Genomic DNA, 25,512 nt, shown 5'->3' with positions numbered 1-25,512 from the left:
CAAAAAGAGTCATGTACCACAATGTTCATTGCAGCACTATTTACAATAGCCAGGACATGGAAGCAACCTAAGTGTCCATCGACAGATGAATGGATAAAGAAGATGTGGCACATATATACAATGGAATATTACTCAACCATAAAGGGAAACGAAATTGAGTTATTTGTAGTGAGGTGGATGGACCTAGAGTCTGTCATACAGAGTGAAGTAAGTCAGAAAGAGAAAAACAAATACCATATGCCAACACATATATATGGAATCTTTAAAAAAATGGTTCTGAAGAACCTAGGGGCAGGACAGGAATAAAGACGCAGATGTAGAGAATGGACCTGAGGACACGGGGAGGGGGAAGGGTAAGCTGGGATGAAGTGAGAGAGTAGCATGGACATATATACACTCCCAAATGTAAAATAGATGGCTAGTGGGAAGCAGCCGCATAACACAGGGAGATCAGCTCGGTGCTTTGTGTCCACCTAGAGGGATGGGACAGGGAGGGTGGGAGGGAGACACAAGAGGGAGGGGATATGGGGATATATATATATATACATACACCTGTTTCACTTTGTTATACAGCAGACACTAACACAACATTGTAAAGCAATTATACTCCAATAAAGATGTGAAAGAAAGAAAAATTATGAGCAAAATGAAATTTTTTTTTAAAATCTGGTATCTTAGTTGAATACTAATCCGTTTTTTTAAAAGGTAGATTTGGCCAATGACTTAATTTTTTTTTGAAACAACATTTGAGTCCATTGATTTAACAGCTTGATACTTAGACACTTTTGCGTCCATAGTAATTTATTCATCATTCACATGTACTTAAGTGGACATTATCATGATAGCAGTTGTCATAACAGAACATAACAGGATATGGATTTAGATCTTACCTGAAGATGTGATCAGAAAAATCAGAGGAATATCTTGAAAGTAAACTTCTCAAAGTATGGTGAAAAACATGAAGAACAAAGTAAACTCTTGACTCCACTTAAGTAGCTAGATCTTTCACACACACACATATATATGTTTAGGTAAAAATAATAACCGCTAATTTATCTGGAGGCGAAACATTGCTTTGAAGTAAATACATAAGACTTTCTTTTCAGCCTAGGAATACGATGAAATAAAGATGAACCATTATAAAAAAATTTATCAATCTAATTTTTAAACGTGCTGTTGCATAGATTTTAATGAAGAAAATCTATTTTATGTTCCTTTCATTTCACATTAAGTAGTGGAATATTTTCTTTGTTGTTTCATTTGTAAGAAAGAAAGACATTTTGGAAAGACTAAAAACATTTATTAAATTCAGGAGCTGCAGTAGTCTGAAAGTAAAACTAAAAAATTATGGAAGAGCATTTTACAATCATTTTCAGCCCTCTTCCATTTAATTCTTTCTATCTCGGCTCTTAGAAAATTTATATTCATCTCGGATTCAGTTCTGCTTTAGTATTTCTAAGTTGATAACAATATATTGAATGAAAAATCAAATCAGCAAAAATCCTTTTTGTTTCAGTAGTGAGTACCTTCCCCATAGAACTAAAATAAATGTGTCCAGTATATAGCAAACTGGGTGTAGTATATTGCATAGGTCGTTCACAACCCTGGATTCCTCTATTAGTTATTATTCCTACGTGCAGAGGTAGCCCAATTTGTTTTAATGGAAAAAAAGAACCTCGTGGGAACTGCTATATACAACACGATATACGCTGTCCTCCATTTTCTGGGTCCAAAATGTTGCATTTTATAGCTTTGGACAGATTTTGGCTTGGAATTTGTTTCTTTATAAACCTTTATAATAAGTCATCATTTAAACGAAATTATGTTCTTTAGAGTTGAGCTGTAGCACCGTAGGAGCTTGGTCTACTTTGTGCCCTGCTTTATGCCTAGTGCTTGGAACATTCCCTGGCATATAATGGGTCCTCAGGAATATTTTTTTTGGAATGAGTGAATAAGTAAACATCTCTAAAAGCACAGGGCAAAATGCCTTCTTCCTTTAAAAATTATTTTACAGGTAACCTGCTCCCATTTGCCACCATCCTGTTGCTAGCAACTGTTACTTTGTGCCTGAATCTCCAAACGCTCATTGTCAATTGTTCTACTTTCTGAAGTGGCCGCTAGCTTACACTCACTCCTCGACTTGAAATTTTCCAGTTGAGCATGCCTCCTTTGCACTTTTCAAGCCCTGCGACACAACTTCTCATAGCATGATTACATTGTTTTTTAATAACCCACTAAATTGTCTCTCTCCATTAATGATTGTGAACCCATTGAGAGTTCCATTTTCCCAGTGCATAGTAGATGTATACATAGTACATAGTGCATATAAAACAAGTGTTTTCAAGTGAGTAGTAATTAAAATCTAACAAAAAGGATTGTTGACAGTACGCCATTCCCCTTTGCAAAAACCTTCATTACTGTGCTGCAAAGCTCAGCTCATTCAAACCCACCACCGTCTTGCTCGAAGAACACGCCCATGCTTTTTCTTCCACAACTGCCCTGTACCTCATGCTTCAACTTATTAAAGACTATTTGCACCTCCCCAAAGACATTAAGCTTTCCTACCTCTTGCCATTTGTTCAAGCTCTGAACAAATAGCCTTCCTCCTCCCACCATGCTGCTGCTTCCTTTGTGTTTCATGTACCTACATCCCAATGTCTAGTTCAAGGAGCCCTTACAAAGCTACATGATAGAGGAGTGAGGAAAGACAGATTTACCCCAGGGTGGTATTAGAAGTTGGTGCCAAAGACTCAGCTACCCGAGAAAGGATTTTAGTCAATCTTAGTCTGTGGCTTTCTCTTGGATGAATTTATAACCCTCTGCTTTGCCAAGTCTCCCTGAGTTAGACTCAACAGGGCTCGTGTGACTTGGTATTCCCCACATTGTGGGACAGAATGCTTAATTGGTTGCAGGTGGAGTAAAAGAAGGAGAAATAGACCCAACCTCCTCGTTCATCTTTGCAACAGCCCGGGTGTGTCCATGTTACACTCCTCCTTTTACACAAGAAGAAATGCGTGAAAAATAATTTGTAAATAAACTTTTTCTTTAGTGGAAAACCACAGAAATGAGAGAGGGTGGAGAGAGACAGAGAGAGAGAGACAGAGAGAGAGATGGAGAGAGAAACAGAGATCATCCGTAACCTCACCTTCAGCATCTATAATCTCATTCCCTACAAGTGCCTCTTCGGGCAAAGTAGAAAAAGGTACCTCTTTCATCGAAGAGATCTCCAGCCCTGTGCCAGAGTTCACCAGTTCAGTAGTGGAGCCCAGGTTGGATTTCAGTCCCCTTGTCTCCTTGGCCAGGCCACTATATACCTCCAAATGGAGACCCCGCTGTGTAGCCTTCTCATCTTTTCCTGTATGAGTATTTTTAAAGCTTTTATCCAGTCTTGCCAAAATGCCCTGCAGAAGGCTACACCACGTGTATCACTACCAAAAGAACATATTTTCCTTAAATAGATCACTCCCCCTTTTTTTCCCACTTGCTTCATTTTTATAAAAACCCCCTGGTTAGTACCAAAAACTTGAAAGTTACATTCCTGCCCAGAGCGTTAGAGATACTTCAGAAATTAGTGTATGCTCCAACATAAATCAAGTAATAGATCCAAAGAATTCAGATACAGAATCTGAAGGAAATAAGCAGGTTTCTCTTCTTTCACTTAGGAACTCGGCATCAGATTTCTGTAGGAAACTGTGTTTATGAAGCAATTCGAGAATAGCTGTTAATCTAAAGTATTAGTACCTAATTCTGTTGACTGTTTATCCTTTAATAAAATGTATTGAGGGATTATCATGTACTAGGTACAGGCATACCCTAGTGAAAAAAATAATATCGAATTGCCTTAATAAAGGTTAGGGTCTTGTGAAGGGACAGATAATGAATTAACACATAAGCAAATAAGCAGCACTTACCAAGTGCGATCGGTGCTAAGAAGGAAAACAAGGTTCTGAGAGTGAGAAAAATCGGGGGACCTTTCTTCAGATAGGGCAACCAGGGATGGGCTGTCTTTCATGGGCACAGGAACTGAGACCTGAGTAGCAAAATACAAGTCAGCTAGGCAGAGGATGCCAATGGAAAACTCCAGGCTGAGAGAACGGCGTGCAAAGTCAAGAATAAGTTTGGGGAGTTCTAGGGATGCAGCATCTTCTAAGTTCTTGTTAAAAGTGCCAGATTCTCAGGCCCCCCCTGGATCTACTGAATCACAAATGCTGGAGTGGGACCCAGCAGTCTGTGTGTTAACTAGCCCTCCATGTGAGTGTGATGCATGCTGTCGTTTGAGAGTCACTGCCTTAGACAGATGTTTTGAGCCATGAAGGGAAAGGTGAGAGCAAGACCGCATGTCTTTGCCAGGGCACTGTTTGCAAATTCAAAACTGTTAAATGTAAAACTTAATCTAAAATAACTCCTGAATTTGACTATCAGTGTCCTGGTGGTTGATGTTTTTAATGGTTTATGGATTATTACTTAATTTTAAATAAGTAAATAGATTTCATTAACCGCCATTGTGCCTGATGTCACATATAATTACAATTTCTCAGGAGGAAAATATTGGCATTTCTCCTGTTTCCTTAGCAGCCTAAGAACGTGGTCTGCTTAAATGATTTATTTATACTCATTAGAGACCTTTTTATTTTAATTGTGCGTATTTTGCATTTAGCCTCTGTAAAGCACTCATGAGCTACCTTTTTTATTTGTTTTAATTGTGTCATTAGAAAGCTATGGAAAGCTTGATATGTTTTTGTTTTGGTTTATTTGCTTCATTTTTCTATAAAAAAGAAATAATTAGCAACCAGAGTTAGGATTATAGAAAGTAGTTTCCAAGGAAATTAAAATAACTCAAATGTGTACAACTTGTTCTTATAGGCAAAAACCTTTCCTTTCTGATCAATTCCATTCTGTTCCTCATTTTCAATTCATATTTGTGAAGGCAAAATGAACATGCATAAAAAAAAAGAAGACAGACACTATATGTGTGGTTAAGCTGTAATTCAGCCTTTAGGAGCGTTGGGGTTATAAGCTTCATAGTGAAGCCATGTCCTGAAAGATGAAGAATTATGATAGATGCACGTAAGAAGATGTTAAAAAAGAATTTATGCTTTTGTATTTGGGTGCACTTTCTTTTCCAATAATATGAAGAGAAACTAGAGATCATTTTTCATAAAAACATGAGGATTCCTTATGGAAAAAAATGCAGCAGTTAATTGCTATTCTTTTAGTGCCACAAGTTTGGAAGTGTGGTGACTCTGAGGGAAAACCATAGTTAAAATAATTACTGATAATTGCTTGGGAAATAAAAGTGCTAGATGTTTTCATGCCTACAAACTTCATATTGTTTTCCTAAACTCTTTTTTTTTAAAAAATTTAACCTACCCCAAGTCATCCTGATTATGCTACATCTAGGTCATGAGTTCTGAATCTGCTTCATTATTTATGTCCGTATTCAGTTTGCTCATCCAAAGTGATCATGCCCAAATAGGAGCACGTACAAGAATTGCCCTGAAAATGGAACGCAAGGAAGACAGTGAAAAAAAAAAAAAAACAGCATAATATTTTGCCCGCAGGCTGCCACAGTAAAAACTGATGCTGGAATGCAGTGCAGTCGCATCTCTATTAAAAAAGGATACATGTTTCAGTGGCATAATTTATTGTCAAGAATGTCTCTACCAGAGGCAAAAGTGATCCTAACGGCAGAGGGAAGTCCTCATTCAATCTGCAAACTACCCCCTGTGTCTTAGCTCCACACAATCCCTTAGTAGTTGGCAGAACTTACGGAAAGGGTGGAATGTATCAGTTTTGTTCGAAGTCGATGGGATAGCCTTATAATGTTAGCAATGAGAATTCACGTAAGAGGTCTCTTGCAAAAAAAAAAAAAAAAGTACGTGACACCCAGAGTCCAAGGGTTAAAGGAAGTTGGGGAACTGGAGGACGTTGGTCTATGTAGTGGATGCCGTTGGCACCCCAGCCAGATTCCTCTACTCGGCTGGCACACTCATCACACAGCAACTCTGAGTGCTGGCTGATAAGGACTCATAGTTGCACCCTTTTCCAGAAAACCTTCCTCAGCCAAAAGGAAGGCCCCTTGCCTGGGACCTCATACCACCCCTTCTCCTCTAAGACTGCCAGGGGGAAGCTAGCGGCCAATAACCGATGGCCATTGGAATAGAAGAGGACAAACCTCTTTGTCCTAAGGTGGGACATTTTATGGTATAATTTGTGTGCCAGAGCTTCCTATGCGACAAGGTTGATGCTGTTTTCCACCTGAGACCACATCCTTACTTAGCTTTTCTGCCCTACCTCCTGCTTCTCTCACTCTTCTCTTAAAAGCGCTCAGACTCTGCTTCCCGAAGGCAGTCGGTATCTGAGACAAAAGCTGGATCTACATCCTGGGCACTATACCAGGTGGGAAGCCAACCAGAGTAAAGAGTCAAGAACAGGAGATAACAATGGAAGTCTCCAAGCCTGATGCATTTCGTGAAAGCCTTGCCTACATCTCCTCTTGTGTTTCTTTGTTATCGGTCCAACCACATTTGAGTAGCTCATTCCCCCCAGCTATTTAAGAGGCTCCAGGAGGGCTTTGAGCTTCTGGGCAGAGCAGGATATGGCCCTTGACTCTTGTGGTTCCAGCGGTGGCCATTCACTCCCATCAGGATGATACACCCATCCACAAATGCAGAAGCTGCAAGAACATAGCTGGGCTGTACCTACCCCCAATTCTGGGTAACTGAGTTCCGTGAAGCCTTCCCTGAGCCACATGTAGAAGCCTCAATACCAGAACCAAAGACCTGGATTTGCAGGACATGATTTCCATTTCTTCCCCCTCAGCTACTAAGCCAGTGTGAAGAATCCTGGGACCTCTCCTAACACTCTTTTTAGGCTATTTTTTTTTAGAGCTTTTCGTTCACAGTTTTGTTCAGCAAGGTTTCATTGTAGAGACAAATGCAGTTAGACCCTACTTCGTTTCTTAGATAGTATTTGTCACGTAAATTTCTCTGCCCAGTGTATATAGCCCTAGAATGACATTTCATTGTCAGATCAGACTAATTTGGAATTCCTGGTAAGTGAGATAGGAGCTCTACGAAGTAGTAGGTTAAGATTTCAGGAACAGTGTTTGATACCATTAAGAAGGGAAGAGTTTCAGATTCTCAGGAGCACCATTAATATATAAATAAAGTGGTGTATATATATGTCAGATATATATACATATAACTGTGATATGTATATCACATCACACAATGTATAAACTCCTGAATGGCAGAGCTAATTCAAGCATCCCAGAGTCTCCTCTCCTTCCTGATCGCTTGTACAGCTAATCTTGCTGTGGCCTTTCTTGGTTTGTCCTGAACCTCCACCATTGACCCCTGTACTTTCTCTCCATCTACGAGCCTCATCTTGCTTCACTTCCCTCTGAATCCAGTTTAGCTGTGTTTTGCAATCACATCTGGCTAAAATTTAAACTCTCTTGTCCCTAGGTATTTGTGCCACAACCATCTGACAGAATCCCAAACTTGGTTCAGCTGTTTTCTCCATGCTCGCATGGAGCACTGTTGGAGAAAGAGAAGATCGGGCAGATGGGTTCTGCTAAAAAAAATGTGGTCTTCAGCCTCAACTGAGCCCTCAACACTGTTTGGCAGCCTCGCTGCATTTCTTTGGTCACCTCCCTCTCACAGTCTCTCTCAAAACTACTTCAAATGTTCCCACTTACCCTTAATTCATGTTTTCATTCAACGAATATTCATTGCACACTGATTATATGCCAGGTCTGTTGCTTCCTACTTCACGGAGGCCCCCCAAAGTCAAAGTGCCTCAACTTACCTTTTCCAATGCTCCAAACTGACCTTCTGTGCCTTGCAGAATAGTCCTTAACTATCAAGTCAAAATTGCTCCCTCAGAAATAATGTTCCCTTGTTAATAGACAGTTCCTTCCTTTTGTTGCAAAGTGGTTGACGACTGAGCTTCTGAGTCTATATTTGAACAAATCTTTACATAAAGATCGAAGCAAAGCTCTGACAAGCAATTAAACATCATAAAAAAGGAAAACTTGACATATTAGACTTATTATCATTCTAAATCAGTACTTTTATAATCAGACAGCATTTAATGAAGTGAAAATTCTGCCTGCATGAAACTAGTCATAATAAAATTAGACTTGGTTTGCTCTTTCATGGTGCACATATTCCAGATGTTTAAGTGATTCAGAGAAAACCCAGAGTATAATGGCTCCCTTGAATGTTTTCTCACTTATTGCTTCCACACTAGAATAAAATCTAATGAAATTCCGGTAGTATTTAAATAGCACATCATATTGTTCAGAGTCAGCCTTACTTTTTGACATTTTATGTTTAGTGTTTAATAATTTAAATGTCTATGCATTAATAATTAAATTAGCAGTATTAGAAGTGCTAATATTTGAAATACAGTCAAACGCAATGTTACATCCACTTAAATGAGATGGTACCTGTATTCACTCTTCACAGAGTATGTCCTGTGACTCAGTGTTTAGGGGACCGTGCTTCTTGTTATGTACACTTCTAGGCATTGACAGCTTACAGCAGTGGGCCATCCTCAGGTGGTATGCCACCAGAACCTAGGTCAGATGTCAAAGTGAAGACTGACTTAAACACTCTCCTGCCTCCTTTTTTTTTTTTTAACATCTTTATTGGGGTATAATTGCTTTACAATGGTGTGTTAGTTTCTGCTTTATAACAAAGTGAATCATTTATACATATACATATGTCCCCATATCTCTTCCCTCTTGCGTCTCCCTCCCTCCCACCCTCCCTATCCCACCCTTCTAGCTGGTCACAGAGCACCGAGCTGATCTCCCTGTGCTATGCGGCTGCTTCCCACTAGCTATCTGTTGTACATTTGGTGGTGTATAGATGTCCATGGCACTCTCTCGCTTTGTCATTTCTCTTCCTCTCTTTTCCACCACCAGCTGTCTCCTTTCCTCCATTCTCATGTGCTTAGTTCCCTCACGATGACTTCTAGCCGGCTGAAGTTCTTCCTTCTGCTCGGGCCCATCACAATTATTGCCCCAAAGTGAACCTCTGCACCAGATTCTCTCTTTAGCAACTGACCTCCCCCTAATCAAAGCTTCCGTTTATCTTAACAGAGACTTAGGCATTCAGATTAAACAGAACATGTGGCTTTTCTCCCTTAATAATAACAGTAGTAGCAGTAGCAGTGGTAATAAAATTGTAGTAGTCAAAATTTAAAATAGATGCTCTCTATTCCAACTCAATTAGGACCTAGAGTTTAACAGTTAATTGAAAAAGTCAGTTAAATTAGGGAATCATAAAAAATATGTCTTAAACATTTTATTCTATGTTAAAATAGTCACTAATATCTTAATGTTGTGTGAAGGTTTTTTCTTTGAGTGTAAATTCTCTGATTAGAGTTCTCCATAAATCACACTGATAACACAGACGTTCTGATTTCCAGTTCAGGTTTCCTTAATGCAGACAGAGTCCACTGGGAAACATGAGAAGCATTCTGAATACAGAATCTTTCTAAAATTTTCAGGTTGTTTTCCTACTCTTTCACAGTTGTCTTGTCCACACCCAATTCAGTAATACTTCTTTTTCTTTTTCTTTTAAAGCAATTTTCCAGAATATTTAACCATATTTTTATAGAAATAATAACTTATTTTCTTCTTAGACTTATATTTCTTTGGTTTAGGAAATCTTTCATTAAATTATGTCATTGCAATACTAATTGGCAAAAGCAGGTTTGAGAACATACACACATTGACAAGTCAACTAATGAGAGCTGAACGCCATGCATACTGACAGGTATCTCTAACATCTTATTTAGAGGTTGTTAGAGGCACCAGGCAGTATGTTTCCCAGACAAATGAAGACTCTGGCTAATCTGATGAGTCTTAAGTGGAGATCAGTTAAGGGAACTTCTACTGTAATTGGTAGATACAAGCAAAAAAAACAGAAGCCACAAAATCCCATGACAGTGTGTGTGTGCACGCGCGCGGGCTGGGGTGGGGGGGGCTGGGGGGAGGAGGGGGAGGGAGGGGGGGAGAGGGGAAAGGAGACTGAGTGTTGTGATTAATCATGAATGCTGGAACTTATTTTTTAATCTCCTTCATCCTCCAAAACATTGATGCAGGATTAAAAATCTGTGTCCAGGACTTTGGGGAAGAAAGTGAAAATCAAAATACTCTAATAAGAGACCCTTGAACCATGTACATTATGTAATCCAAGGGGGAGCTGAAATCTAGATATGACCTAACTGACATGGATACTGAACTCGACAGCTGAGAACCTCACTGGTGAAGGCAGTGATTAGTGTACAGGGTTAATCTGCACTATTGTCAGATTCTGCCCGGCTATCCTGTCATCTCTGCGATGGTTCCTACTTACAGTTCCCACTCATGTGATATTTACTTGTGGTTACTAGAAACTCATGTTATTACCCAGAAGACAGTGGTTCCATTTTTGTAATCATTGTTCTTGTCCAGGTTTCCCCAAATGACATTTAAGAAATCTGTTTTCTGGGCTTCCCTGGTGGCGCAGTGGTTGAGGGTCCGCCTGCCGATGCAGGGGACACGGGTTCGTGCCCCGGTCCGGGAAGATCCCACGTGCCGCAGAGCGGCTGGACCCGTGAGCCATGGCCGCTGGGCCTGCGCATCCGGAGCCTGTGCTCCGCAACGGGAGAGGCCACAGCAGTGAGAGGCCCGCGTACCGCAAGAAACAAAAACAAAAAAACAAACAAACAAAAAAATCTGTTTTCTAACCTTTCTATTGTGCAAAACAGTGTGATTATGGATCATTTCCTTTTAGAGCTACGAATTCACGTTTATGGAGTTTAACTGCCTCTCTCCATGGACACTTACTATGATTCTTTTTTTTTAATTTATTTATTCATTTATTTTTGGCTGCATTGGGTCTTTGTTGCTGCACACAGGCTTTCTCTAGTTGTGGCGAGCAGGGGCTACTCTTTGTTGCGGTGCGCGGGCTTCTTGTTGCGGTGGCTTCTCTTGTTGCTGAGCACCAGCTGTGCGCGTGCAGGCTCAGAAGTTGTGGCTCGCGGGCTCCAGAGCGCAGGCTCAGTAGTTGTGGCACACGGACTTAGTTGCTCCATGGCATGTGCGATCTTCCCAGACCAGGGCTTGAACCCATGTCCCCTGCATTGGCGGGCGGATTATTAACCACTGCGCCACCAGGGAAGTCCTACTATGATTCTTTTAATCCATGTATTTATTTATAAGGAAATGGAATAATATTTACTATCAATTCCTACATGAACTTTCTTAGTTTCAGAATGATTCCTATGACATTCCACTGACATGAAATCGAATAAAGATAAAAACATCTGATATGATTTTTTCGCATCTGTGTGGTCAGTCAGAACGGTTTCTTTTGTTTTCCTTTGTTTATTTTTTTGATATATAATTCACATACCATAAAATCCGTCCTTTTAAAGTGTATAATTCAGTGGTGTATAGTATAACCACAGAGCTGTGCCACCATCGCTACTAATTCCAGAATATTTTTATCACTCCCAGAAGGAACCCCATGATTCTTTAATATAATATTTTTAATGACCACTTTTTAAAAAACTGTAAGTTCAACAGAGTGATTGTCACAATGTCCTTATTATCTAAGAACTATATAAGAGTCTTACACTCCATATGATACCACCTTTTAGTGATGAGATGTTCAGTTTGATTTGAGAGGTAATGCCATTCTTATTTAGAATGTACATACTGGTTCCTGTCATTTGGAGTCAGAAGGAACTGGAAGGTTATAGATGAAGTCAGTGTAAACAGTGGTTTTATCAACAAAGTGAACCACAAAAATAACACCTGCCCAGATCAAGCAAGTCAAAACAGCACGTATAGCCAATAAGTGATGTCCTTGTACAGCACAGACATCGTATTACACAAACTGTTCTCCGAAGTGAGGGAATTTGTCCCTTAGAAATTGCTCATTGGAACACTGGGACATCATGCATCACGTTAAAGGTCCATAAATGTCATCTGAATAGGGTAGATATGATGCATGGTAACATCCTCCCCGTATCTGCATAGGGTTCTTCTCAACAGATTGTCATGATGCATTGCATCACAGAATCCTGCTGCCGTGCTTCAGAGACAGTTGAGAAGCCCCATGGGAGCCTTCTTCAGTCATTACTACAAGGACTAAAATACCAGGAGACCTGGAAGTCATTCTTAGGATTTGACAAAATACCCTAATCTCTAAATGAATCGATTTATTATGTAGTTGGTACGAAGTTGGAATGTAATATTTTATGATTGAGTACATCTTTTACTGTTAAAAAAGAAAGCCTCCATTTTTGGTTGTGAGATGAGTAGAATTTAGAGTCTAGCAGCGTCGTATTTTTCCTTTTCCTTTGCCAATCCTGAATTTCTTTGGAAAGGTAATTTAATTGTTAAGAATATGCACTTTGGAGGCAGACAAACCTGAGTATGTAACCCCGGTTCCCCAAGTTTGACCCATGGGGCCTTGGGCAAGGTTTAACCTCTGCAGTTTTGTTCTCTCATGTATAAAATGAGAATTCGCCAACTACCAACTGCATAGTGTTTTTGTGTAGGAATAAAATCAGATTACGTTTGGACAGAGCTCATCACAGGATTAGGCACCTAGGAAGTGCTCAATAGATATTAGTTATCCACCCGTTAACAAATCTTCATGGTCATAATACCACTATAATAGAGCAAATGTTGCTGACACCTCCAACAAAATACGATACTTTGTAGTTCCCATGTGCCTGGGTTTTTTTTTGCTTTAAATGTTCTCATCTTCCATTTTGCCCTTGACTATGTCACACAGGCACTTCGAGGAGAAATTGCACCTCTCAAAGAGAATGTAAGCCACATCAATGACCTTGCTCGCCAGCTCACCACGTTGGGCATTCAGCTGTCACCATATAACCTCAGCACTCTGGAAGACCTGAACACCAGATGGAAGCTTCTGCAGGTAGGCATATTATAAGCATTGCGGTTCCTTCTGTCAGTAAGAGAATATACAGATAAAGCTTGTTTGTAAGGAACAATAAAAGTAATTTCTTCATGTGATACTCATGATAATATTTTGTGAGTGTAGGATATTTTGTATTATTTAATAATTCCCTATGTGTATGTTTTCAAGCCTATTAATATTCATTTTTTAAGGGCTTAGAGTTAGACTTTACTATATCTTGCAATAAACATGGAAGATAACGCTGAATCGTGCTGGAAGAACTAAATTACTGGCATGCAATCGCTTTGTACTATCATCGCTTGGATTCTTAACACATCTTTCCTTTTGGAATTCTAATTTAAACAAGAGTCAATGGTAAGACACATTCTAAATCTTTTAAAGAAAGATCATCCTATCACAGACCCACACAACGAAGTTTTTCATAGGTTTGCATAGTAAATAAAGGGAATGTAGGTGTGCTCAAGGTCACACTTACTGGCTGTGGGACCTCTGGCAAGTTATTTAACTTTTCTTTGCCTCAGTGTTTCATCTGAAGAAAATGGGGATGTTAAATGTTTCTAAACCATTTGTCTATTATCAGGACGAGTAAGTCAAAATACAAGGGAAATGCTTAGTAAAGTACTAGCCACATGGTCAGCACTGTGTGAATTCTAGTTCTCGGTGTTATTGCAGTTATAATTGTTATTATTATAGCATACAGGTTTTGGAATCAGACTTACTTGAAGTCACTTGACCTCTTTGATTGTCCATTTCCTCGTCTCCAGCATGCTTGCTGTAATATTAAAGGAAGTAATTCAGCTAGAGTTATTGGTACAGTACCTGGCTCACAGTAAGAACTCAGAATATGTAATGGTGGAATAGGTGTGTCTATGTGTTCAATGCGTGAAGGCCACCATTATACCCCCAAACCTTAAAACTTGTTTGACCATAGAATTAAGGAATTGTTTCTCTCTTTTTCTGGTTTCATAAGATGCACAGAGTATGCTTCTGGGGACAGAGAGGAAAGAGGAAACTGGGTTTAAAAATATTTGTTTTCCAGATTCAGCTACTTATAATATGTTTACATTTTACTTCCAGTCTGTTTTAAATTGCAGATATCATTTTTAAGTTTTGTAATCGTAGATATTATCTTGCCGTTTGTAATTTTCCCTTAATATTTTTATATACATTTATTTATTTTTGGCTGCATTGGGTCTTTGTTGCTGCACGCGGGCTTTCTCATTGCGGTGGCTTCTCTTGTTGTGGAGCACGGGCTGTAGGCGTGCAGGCTTCAGTAGATGTGGCACGTGGGCTCAGTAGTTGTGGCTCGTGGGCTCTAGAGCACAGGCTCAGCGGTTGTGGCGGACGGGCTTAGTTGCTCCGCGGCACGTGGGATCTTCCCGGACCAGGGCTCGAACCCATGTCCCTGCGTTGGCAGGCGGATTCTCAACCACTGCGCCACCAGGGAAGTCCCTCCCTTAATATTATAAAATGGGCTTTTTGTACATTACAGTACTCTTTAAGTAAACATTATTATAATGGGTACATATTGAGATGAATATATTATAATTTATATTTGTATACTAAAATAAAAATAAAAATATTTGTTTTCAGTGTTTCAGTAAGAAAAAAAATGGTAAACCAGATTACTTTTCCTATTGGCAGTCCATTTAGGGGTGTGACTGAAAGTCCTGTTAAAGAATTGCTAGATCTTTAATAAAAACAAGTTCCAAACTCAAGACCTCTTGAGATCTCATATAATTTAATTTTTGTTGTGATGGATAGTCTTGAAATACATGTATGATAGATTGTTATAAGTGGCATTGACTAAAGCAAGGCAATATATTTAAGAGATTACATGCATTTCTATGTCTATTTGCTCCCTAGTGGTTAAGTACTATTAAAATCTTATCAGTTTCATCCTTAGTATGTTTCTCAATTTAAACATAAATAAGGAAAGTAATAAATGTCCAAGGAAAACCAATGGACACATTCGTTCCATTCAAGCACTCTTGAACTATTATCTTAAAATTTCTTTTAGTGAGCTGAATGCCACATTTGCTTTCAGAATGTGATGTAAATCTGTGACAATGGCATGTAAATTTACAAATGAGATAAAAATATTATGATAGGAAAAGTTAAAAAAAATCAGTGCTAAGTGATCCATCATAGTTACACTGTTATTTAAATATAAAGTATGAGAAAATATGAATAGCTTAATTTGTATCCATTCTTTAAAATGAATAAGGACTTGGTTATAAATATAGGGAAGTACATAAAAGAAGATAGTGTGATGTCGTAAAAAGAGTGTAGGAGTGAATAGTAGAATACCTAACTTCAAACTGAAGCTCAGCTATTATTTGACCATGTTATCTTGGGAAAGCCATTTGACGTCGCGCAGCTTCTATTTCCTCGTTTGTAAAACGAGGTGATGCATTTCGTCTTAGGTCACAGCCAGTTCAGTCCTATGATTGTGTATGTGGATATCTGGGGGAGATGCACATATGACAAAATTTAGTCTAGAATCAGCGGAGTTGCTTCTTCTTCATAGTACAAACGTGACCTGTTGGGATTATGTTCCTCCTCCTATCAATATAATTCTAACTTTTCAACCCCTCATCTCCAACACGCATATAACACAGCCTTCTCATATTAAATAATTCAGTTTGCGGCATATGCTCTTATTGTGGCAAATTCCACACGTTGCTAGTTTTTAACGTGACCTTAAGAATAGGCTTAAGAAGTGTTTTTAGCAGAAAGCTGATAAATACAAGGTTTGGGGTTGCACATAACTGAGTCAAGTTGATTCCATTTTTTTCTTTGACCAGAATTCTAACCACTCGGCTTTATTATAAATGTTGAGTCCTTGTTCAGAAAGTGAACAAAGCAAGAAGTGAGGTTCATATCAAACAACTTTATCCCCAGTACTGGAAGAGCAACTCATACATCCTGTTGAGAACCTTTTACATTTAGAAGAATGTATGTGAGACTAAAGCATTACCCAGCTTCTGTGGAGGGGAGTGTGAGCCCACCATTATTATGACATCATATTTCTATGAAAATAAAGAACTCATTCACTTACAGTGCTATGTCAGTTAAGTAAAATCATGACAGAAGTGTGAGTTCATCTTAGCTTCTGTGTCTGATAAGACAAAGAAAAACCAGGAATGGAGAGTTGGGGTAGTGGGAAGGCAGATACAGGCCTAAGAAAAAGAGTCTTACATTTGAGCAAATAGTGTAACAGAAGAAGTAGAGTGACATACTACCAGGCTATGTCTACTTGATGTCAGAATATCCTGGGTTTAGTTACATGATCCATTAATTTTGACTTAAAAAAGGCATGCTGGTTTTTTAGCTGTGTGTAGTATCTCTCAAAATGATAGGAACACATAAACCACATAGATACGAACATCAATAGCAATGTAAGACCCAGTCACAGAGTGTCTGTACATAGAAATAGAACGTATAGGGAGTTCTGGATTTATATTGAATCCACGAATAGAAGTATAGAGACATTGATTTGCCCATTTGAAACTCTCTGTGGGAATAAAATCCTATTTTCTCCCTCACAATAGACACGTTGGTGTGGATGTTTCTGTGAGACCATCGGACAATGTGTTTTGGACAAAGGAAACCATCATTCCTTGTAGTTACAAAGAGTTTTCGTGTACATTACCTCACTTAATCCTCAAAACATTATGATTACGTATTATGATTACATAGTATCACTGTTCCCTTGTACAAGTAAGGAAGCTGAGACTTACAGAGACGGTAAGTGACACAATGACAGTCAGACAGCTTTTAGGTGTCAGTCACGATCTGAATCAGTTGTGAACTGCAACTCCCTACCCTTTTCGTTGCCTCTTCTCACAGTCCTGTTAAGTTTGGACTTAACAGAGTCATACTTTAAAGCTATTTTGGGCAACACAATACTTCACTTTTTTTTCATGCTTCACTTCTTTTTTAAACAATTCTCAGGGATATCAACTTTGAAAGCTTCCTTTACAAGCCAATGGATTAATGAGCCCAGTTCACTGTACCCCTTAAAAGCACACCTGTCGTTTCAAATATAAAATTATACAGCATTATATTCCTCATTGTCTTTATAACTCAGCAATTGTACTAAAATCAACCAAAAGTGATTTTAATGAATTAGCTCTCAAAGTGGAACCAATGTTAATACCTGATCCAGTAGAAATGGGTATTGAAACCAAATGGGAAGAAAAACTGATGATAAACCTTTCTAATTTTGAAGCATTGCACACACTTTTAGTGCCATAGTTGTGCTCTTTAGTCACCAAACACAAGTACTATAGGGAAGTACTACTAGGGAATGTTCTGCCCATTTCTCTGCATCATGAGTAAACCCACGAATAGCAACAGAAGCTGCAAATACACTTTAATATAAAATGTAAATGCTTCGTTGACTGTAGGATGTATAAAACGTAATCACTTGAAAAGTATTAAATATGAAGACATTTCCATGCATGACATTCTTTAAATATGTTTAAGGACAGCATCATGAATTATGTGTTTTTAAAGTTTTCCTAAGATTCTTCCAAAGTCATATGGGCAGTTATATACTCCATCGTCACATCTCTGTGGTAACTTTCTGTCACAGGGATGTAGACCCTCATCTTCTATATACTCCATTCCTTCTTTCATTCTTTCCTTCTTTCATTCAGTCAGCAGTGATTAAGCATCTACTATGTAGCAACCAGACATTGTAATTGTCCTATCTGGTCCAAGGACATAGTGACCAAAACTCCCTTCACTGCTTACGCCATCTTAAGCAAAGGTTTTTTGTTTGTTTGTTTTTATAAATTTATTTATTTATTTTTGGCTGCGTTGAGTCTTCGTTGCTGCGCGTGGGCTTTCTCTAGTTGTAGCGAGCGGGGGCTGCTCTTCGTTGCAGTGCACAGGCTTCTCATTGCGGTGGCTTCTCTTGTTGTGGAGCACGGGCTCTAGGTGCGTAGGCTTCAGTAGTTGTGGCGCACAGGCTCAGTAGTTCTGGCTTATGGGCTCTAGAGCACAGGCTCAGTAGTTGTAGCGCCCTGGCTTAGTTGCTCCGCGGCATGTGGGATCTTCCCAGACCAAGGCTCGAACCCGTGTCCCCTGCATTGGCAGGCGGATTCTTAACCACTGCGCCACCAGGGAAGCCCTTAAGCAAAGTTTTATAGATGAATTTTCTTTCCTTACTTCCATAATGGCCCACCCTCCCTCCCTTTCTCCATCTTATAAACAAATATGTGTGTATGTGTGTGTGTGTGTGTGTGTGTGTGTGTGTGTATAGGCTGTTGTGACACTAATACTATAAAAGTAGTACCTTTTCAGATCTCTGGTTTACAAATTCTTCAATAATTTCTGACTGGGAGTTTGGTCTGTGTAATAAGATTAGCAAGATTCGTGGAAGGTCATGGAATCATATTTAGCTGGCCAACAAATATTTGCATGGCTTCATTTTTTTAAAAAAACTAAACAAGATTTTTAATTGAAAAACATTAAAAGTTCCGACGGAGAAGGTTATGTCCTTTACTTGCGTGAGGTAGGTTTTTGAAGCAGGCGTCTGTTCAGCTATCGCTTGGCCAAAAAGTTCGTTCGGGTCATCATACCGTTGTACAGAACAACCCGAACGAACTTTCTGGCCAACCCAATATATATGTATGTATGTTCTTATCGTCGTTGAGTACATGATTTGATCCTTTAAATGTGTTGATGGATTTTGAACATTTTCCTTATGTTCTTTATTTATTTATTTTTTTTTTTAGGATCTAGGGCTAATCGTTTTCCGTTGTGGTTTATGGGGTCCCTTCTTGGCAGGAAATGTAGTGAGCTGGGCAGTCTGCTCCTACAAATAGTGTGGACCCATTACCAACTGAGGGTGAGGAGAGGACAGCCAACTTTCTTCACTTCCGTTTTGCTGAGGGTTGGTTCTGCCGATGTCTCCTTAGCATGCCCTTCCGTGGCTTTTTCTTTAATAAGACCAAAAATGATTCTGCTTGTAGTTAGATCACAGAACTGAGAAGAAAATAAGCCTGTGGCCGTTCTCAAAGGAAATGTTTTCCTGCATCAGTGGTTCTCAAATGGTTGTGAGCCTCAGAATCACTTGGAAGACTTATTAAAACACAGATCACTGTATGATCACTGTGTGTGGGCCCCACTTGCAGAGTTTCTGATTCAGTAGGTCTGGGATGGGGCCTGAGATTCTGCATTTCTAACAAGCTCCCAAGTGAGGCTGCTGCTGGTCCAGAGCCCCACACTTGGATAACCGTTATTCTACATTAAACACTTGCTGGGTACAGCTGGGTTTAAAAGGTTAAATGTATATATGACTTCTGCAAGACACTTTGAGAACTTTAGGGTTACACTGGAAAATAAGCATAACGTCATGCAGAAAATTCTGTATCAGAGGAGTGTTACTGTGCTACAAGAAGGTGGAGACCCAAGCACTCATCTTTGAGGCAGAAAGAAAAGGGTGAAGGGAACTTTTAGTAGATTCCTAGTAACACCATATGAATTTATAACTATAAATCTAAAATGTAAATATGCATGAATATAATAAACATAGTGTAAATATGAATTTATAGTTACTATATTTCAAGACACACGGTCTAGATGTAGATACTGAGCCCTTGAATGTAGCCAGTCCAAACTGAAGTGTGTTGTAAGTGTAATATACACATTAGGTTTCAAAGACTTAGTACCAAAAAAAAGGAATGTAAACCATCTCATTCATATTTTTGTATTGATTATATGTTGAGGTGAAAATATTTTGATGTATTTGGTTAAGTAAAATATATCATTATAATTACTCTCACCCACTTCTTTTTTTTGATTATTCAAAGTTAGATATTTCTATTGAAAATGAACCAAGTGAGCCTGTAGCTTCAAGTAAAACAACCGACAGTGTTTCTTTTTTACTTTTTCAGTATGTCTACTAGAAAATTTAATAGTGTATGCAGCTCTCCTTATATTTCTGTTGGATAGTACTGGTCTAGAAGGTAAATCTCAAAACCTAGCATGGGTAAGAGTCACCTGCAGAGCTTGTTAAAATACCCCCCAAGACTCAGTGGGTATTGGCTGAAATCTGTGATTCTGCATTTCTATCAAGCTCCCAGGAGATGCTGTTGATCTGTGACCACGTATAAAAGATTCGTTCCCAAACTGTGGGTCACAGAGTTTTACGGAGAGGTGTAGAAATGTATTTTTGCATGAAGCATTGTCTGTAGCTAGAATACAAAACTGTCTTGCCCATATACCAGTATTTTTCATAAATAAGTAACTGCAGGTGTGGTTACTAAACTCATACAGATTTTTACCGGTCGGTCACTTTTTCACAATTGACAGATACTAAGTAATACTTTTATTATGTGGGGATCCTCTAAGTCTTGGAAAGTTAATATGGGATCCACAGGCTTGAAAAGACTGAAAGCCACTATCCAAAAATATTGTAGGAAAAATTATTCTGACACATTCTAAACTGTAGGTAGCTCTTGTAAAAAGATTTCAACTATAACATCAAGTTTGATGTGCCCTTTGGCAGGAATCTTTTTAAGTTGAAGGTAAAGGAAATGAAAAGAACAAAGAGGAAAGAAGAATGTGTTTGTTTTAGAAAAGGTTGGGTCACAGAAGGATTTGTTGACATTAGGAATAGAATGACCCGTGAAAAAAGGGACAATTGAGTTCTAGGAAAACCTCTTTTCAGTAAAGAGAGAACAATCATTTATGCTGAACCTCATCTCTGTTTAAAAAAAAAAAAAACCAGAAGTGAACGAGTCCCTTTAAAGATTTAAAGGAGTGTGTAAATCTAAATGTCTAGGCTAGTCACAGCCCTTAGAACACACTCAGGTTAACGCGCACTGTCGAGCTTACGGACATTTTCCTCAGTCACTGTGGTTTACGATGCTTTTACAGCTAATTGTGCTTTATTCAAGAGGAATGATACTGAAGTTGCCCAGGTACCCTTGAAAGTAACGTAGACCAGATGTTCCAGAGTCCAGCCTCCTCACCCCAAAGAAGAATCATCTAGTTTTCAAGGGCATACTTTATTTTTTTTTTAAAGGCATCAGGATGTGTGGGACCATAGGGAGAAAAATGAATGATGTAGGGAGTGTGACCAAAAAAATTTATGAGGTACAAAATGAGAATGAAGCCAGTAGGAGTCAAAGATATGTTTATGAGTTAGAATGAAAGGCATATTAATTTTTTAAGAGATTTTATAAAGTGAACCAAAATCATTATGAAGTATTAGTTTGGTTACCTGAATGCTTGATCTTTCTGTACTACTTACTTTCTGATTTGTTTTCATCAGGAACACTTTTTGCTAGTTCTGAAACCAGCTACTATGGCAATACATATAATAGTTTTATTATTGTTCGTAAAGATGTGATGTGTTCCTGTTAAATGTGTTTAAACAGCAGTTTTATGTATGTATTTCTTTTAGCCTCTTGATCTCTCTAATTTCTTTTCAGAAATACGCATATAATTATGAGTACTTAAAATTGCCTTCATGCCCCTTTTCTTTCTCCCTTATTGTGCAGCTGACATTTGCCCTTTCCTCAGAATTCTCACTGCTTTATTCTTTATTCTTCTAAGTGTCCTTCTCCCTCTAGCCTGACCTCCCTCCTTCACTGCAGCCTGACCCCGCCCCACCCATTCTTCTGCATTTGTTTGCCCTGGTGGTTTGCTTCTTTGCTTTTCCCACTCTCCCGCTGCGTGTGAAACACTCCGCCAGCAGCTGCTCACATTTCCCAGGCTACGTCACGCACAACATTCAAAGAGCTGCTGTTCTCACATTTCCACCAGAAAGACTCCACCTCTTCTCCTTCCCTCCGCATTCCTCTAGAAATAACCCGCTTTCAGACCAAATGAAAAGCTGGATGTTAAAGCCAACTCTGTAAGTAGGACTGGAAACCAGCTTATGAAATTCAGAAATGCTATTTTTAAAGGTCAGTACCACAAAGGGCATTTTAAATTACTGTAGGTTGTCTTAACATTTCTTTATTCTTACAAATTCTATAATATCCTTAAAATAATGATCATTATGATATAAATTCTCCCTTCAGTTAATATATTCATTCATTTCAGAGGTAGAGCTGTGGTTGGAAAATATGATAAATTAGAAAGTATTAGAAATACAGGTTTTTTTATACAGGGCCATACTTTTTGGGCCAATGAAGTCGCACAAGATAAATTCAAGAAGAATTGTTTTTAGTGAGTATTATGCATTGCTGAAATTAATAACGAGCACTTATCTAGCATTTACTGCCTGCCATTCACTATTCTAAGCATGTTTACATGTACTGTATTCATGCTTTTAAGCCTCACAATCACCCTTTGAGGTAGATATTATTTTTATCCTCCTTTCACAGATGAAGAGAATGAGAAACTAAAAGGTTAGATTGCTGGCCTGTGGTCGCATGGCTGGTGAATGAGAGCCAGGGTTTGAACCCAGGCAGCCTGGCTGTGGAGTCTGTCAGAACGACTAACTATACAATACCACTTCTTTGCTATAAAGTTAGACAGACACGACAATATGTCCTCTTCGTTTACAATTCAAACCTTTAAGCAAAAAGTATGACTTTCTCCTTACATTTACTCATTTGTCAGGGATCACCTGCATTAAGAGTTGAGGAAATGCAGATTTAAAGTAGGATGAGCATATGAATCTCAGACCACACTCTCAGGGATAGCCTGTTTAGAACCGAGTCTGAGTCATTCACAGATTCAAAAGGAGAATCTCATCTGTAGAACCAGGAGGAATTCATCATCAAAATCTTCCTGACGTGTGCAGAAATACTCCTTCATTCAGTAAATATTTTTCTGGTCCCTACCGTCTGCCAGGCTCTGTGCTATGTAGTGGGGATGCAGTCATGGAAGCACTGAGCACTCTCTGCCCTAATGGGGGTTATAGTTTCTTGGGAAGACAGACATTTAAAAAATTCCCATATAATCATTACAAATTGTGGTAAGTGTTATGAGAGAAGATGCAGAGAAAGCGGCCTTCCAACTGAAACCTAAAGGATGAAGACAAGTTAGCTAAGTGACTTTTCTATTCATCGGTAGCTTTTATTCTAAATAAAAGCCTGAAGCTTGGGACTAACACACTAAACAGAGTAGCAAAATTCCAGTATGTAAATTTAACAACTAGAAATCATTTGAAGTAATGGCCTGGAGAGTTAATATATAATTAAGTCACAGCAAAAGAGAATTTCCTATCATTCTCTATCACAGACAGCATCCTGTTTGCTTGCTTCGCGGCACTTAACGAAAATCTGTAGCTATGTGTTTGTTTATTAAAAGTTTATCTGCACCACTTTGAATGTCAGCTCCATGAAGGCGGCAGGGGCCCTAACTACCATATCTAATGATACTTGTCAGTATCTTTTACATAGTAGGCATTCAATAAATAGTTCTTGAATCGCTGAAAGCATGAAAGTAAGCAGAAACGTTGTTGAAAACTAAAATAAGGGGAAAACTGTACCACAGGCGGTATATTAGGAAACAAAACTAGTATTTCTGAAGAAACAGTATTCATGTCTAGATGTGTGGATGTATAAAGTTTACCAGTGCTTAAATAGTTTTCAAAAGTTCCAAAAAGAAAAATAATTGATCAAAAATTAAATGTGCATCCTTTACTCTGTGGCGAACATGGTTTACTCATATCTTAGACCCTTATCAACAGTTAAATGATCTGTCTGCTCTGATGACATGGAATATACTTAATATTACCTTTGGAGGAATATGAGATAAAATAGCTTTTCTTCCTCTCCCTGCTTTATTTTAATTTAGGTATAATTTTTTTAGGTATAAGTGACATATAATTATACTCATTTCAAGCGTACGACACAATGATTTGATATTTGTATCTGTTGTGAAATGATCACCACAATTTGTCTAGTTAACATTCATCACCACACCTAGTTACAAAATCTTTTTTCTTGTGCTGAGAACTTCTAAAATAAACTCTTTTAGCATCTTCCGGATATGCAGTACAGTATTTGTGTGCGTGCAAAAATGTTCATGGAAGCTTTATTCACAACAGCCTCAAACCGGAAACAACCAAATCCATGAACGGGTGAGTGAATAAACCTATTTGGTATATTCATATAATCCATTACTACTAGGTGATGGAAGGCATTAAAAAGAGCAAACTATGAATGTGTGTAACAACATGGATGAATACCAAAAACGTGTTGTGCAAGTAAGCTGGACCCCCCAAAAATAGATACTCTATGGTACCATTTACAAGAAGTTCTAGAATAGGCAAAACTCATCTGTGGTGAAATAAGTCAAAATGGTCGCTGTCCCTGGAAGGTACAAGGAGAGGCGACCAGGAATGGGCATGAGAGAACTTTCTGGGATGATGGAGATATTCTGTATCTTGATAGGAGTTACAAGGTTACATATTTTCCGTAACCCATCAAACTGTACAGTAAAACTTGTGCATTTCACTGTATGCAAACCATACCCCAATAAAAATGTTTTTTTAAAGACTCACATAATACCTAAGTGTATAGAATAAACCTTGAAAGTTTTTCTTAGCTTGACCATCTACCTGCACCCCACTTTCCCTTTCATTTTGGCCTGTTATCCTTCCAATCTTGTTAATGCATTTACATGCCTACGTAACATACCCCGTCCCGCCCCCCACACACATTTTCTTCTTACATACACAGCATCAGAGCATAGACGTTGTTCTATGCAGAATTGTCTCTGAGAAAGCACATCTGACTGTCATTACCTCCCTGCCTCTTAAAGCTTTCTAATGGTTTTCCCTTGCCTTAGGACAAAGTTCCAACCCCTAACCCTGCTTATAAGTCCCCGGGCGGTCCAGGCTCTTCCTCCCTGGCCAGTCTCACATCCCCAGCTTCCGTGTGCATTAGAGACTTCTTCCTGCCTGTGCTCCCTCGGCCTGAAACATTTCCACCATCCTCCTGCTTTTGATCTGGCTCTTTTTTTTTTTTTTAGCTGTATCTTTTTCTTTCCCTCCTAGAGATTCTTTTTTTTTTTAAACGGAAGTATAGTTGACTTACAATGTTGCATTAGTTACAAGTGTACAGCAAAGTGATTCAGTTATACATATACATATATATATATATATATATATTCTTTTTCAGATTCTTTTCCATTACAATATGGCTCTTAGGCTCTTAATACACATTCTTTTGGTCACTTCATTTTTTTTTCTTTTTTGCAGTAACCAGTTTTTTTTAACAGCTTTATTAGAGTATAATTGCTTTACAATGGTGTGTCAGTTTCTGCTTTATAACAACGTGAATCGGTTATATATATACCTATATCCCCATATCTCCTCCCTCTTGTGTCTCCCTCCCTCCCACCCTCCCTATCCCACCCCTCTAGGTGGTCACAAAGCACCCAGCTGATCTCCCTGTGCTATGCGGCTGCTTCCCACTAGCTATCTGTTTTACGTTTGGTAGTGGATATATGTCCCTGCCACTGTCTCACTTTGTCCCAGCTTACCCTTCCCCCTCCCCGTATCCTCAAGTCCGTTCTCTAGTAGGTTGCAGTACAGTATTATTAACTGTAATCGTCATGCTGTACATTACATCCCTGT

General features: G+C 38.8%; 1 protein-coding gene across 3 annotated transcripts in view; it reads left to right on the top strand.

Moving 5' to 3' along the window:
* DMD (dystrophin) overlaps nucleotides 1-25,512 on the top strand; it is a 2,124,682-nt gene that overhangs the window by 1,781,465 nt on the left and 317,705 nt on the right. For all 3 annotated transcript variants that reach the window (XM_060001925.1, XM_060001919.1, XM_060001920.1), the window contains one exon: nucleotides 12,807-12,953. In XM_060001925.1, coding sequence (XP_059857908.1) covers nucleotides 12,807-12,953 — 147 coding nt within the window. The remainder of the gene's footprint in view (nucleotides 1-12,806; nucleotides 12,954-25,512) is intronic.

This window comes from Delphinus delphis, chromosome X (genome assembly GCF_949987515.2).
Source record: "Delphinus delphis chromosome X, mDelDel1.2, whole genome shotgun sequence".
NCBI classification, from domain to species: domain Eukaryota; kingdom Metazoa; phylum Chordata; class Mammalia; order Artiodactyla; family Delphinidae; genus Delphinus; species Delphinus delphis.
The sequence above is the reverse complement of the archived record's forward strand: the minus strand, read 5'-3'. Positions and strand labels throughout refer to the sequence as shown.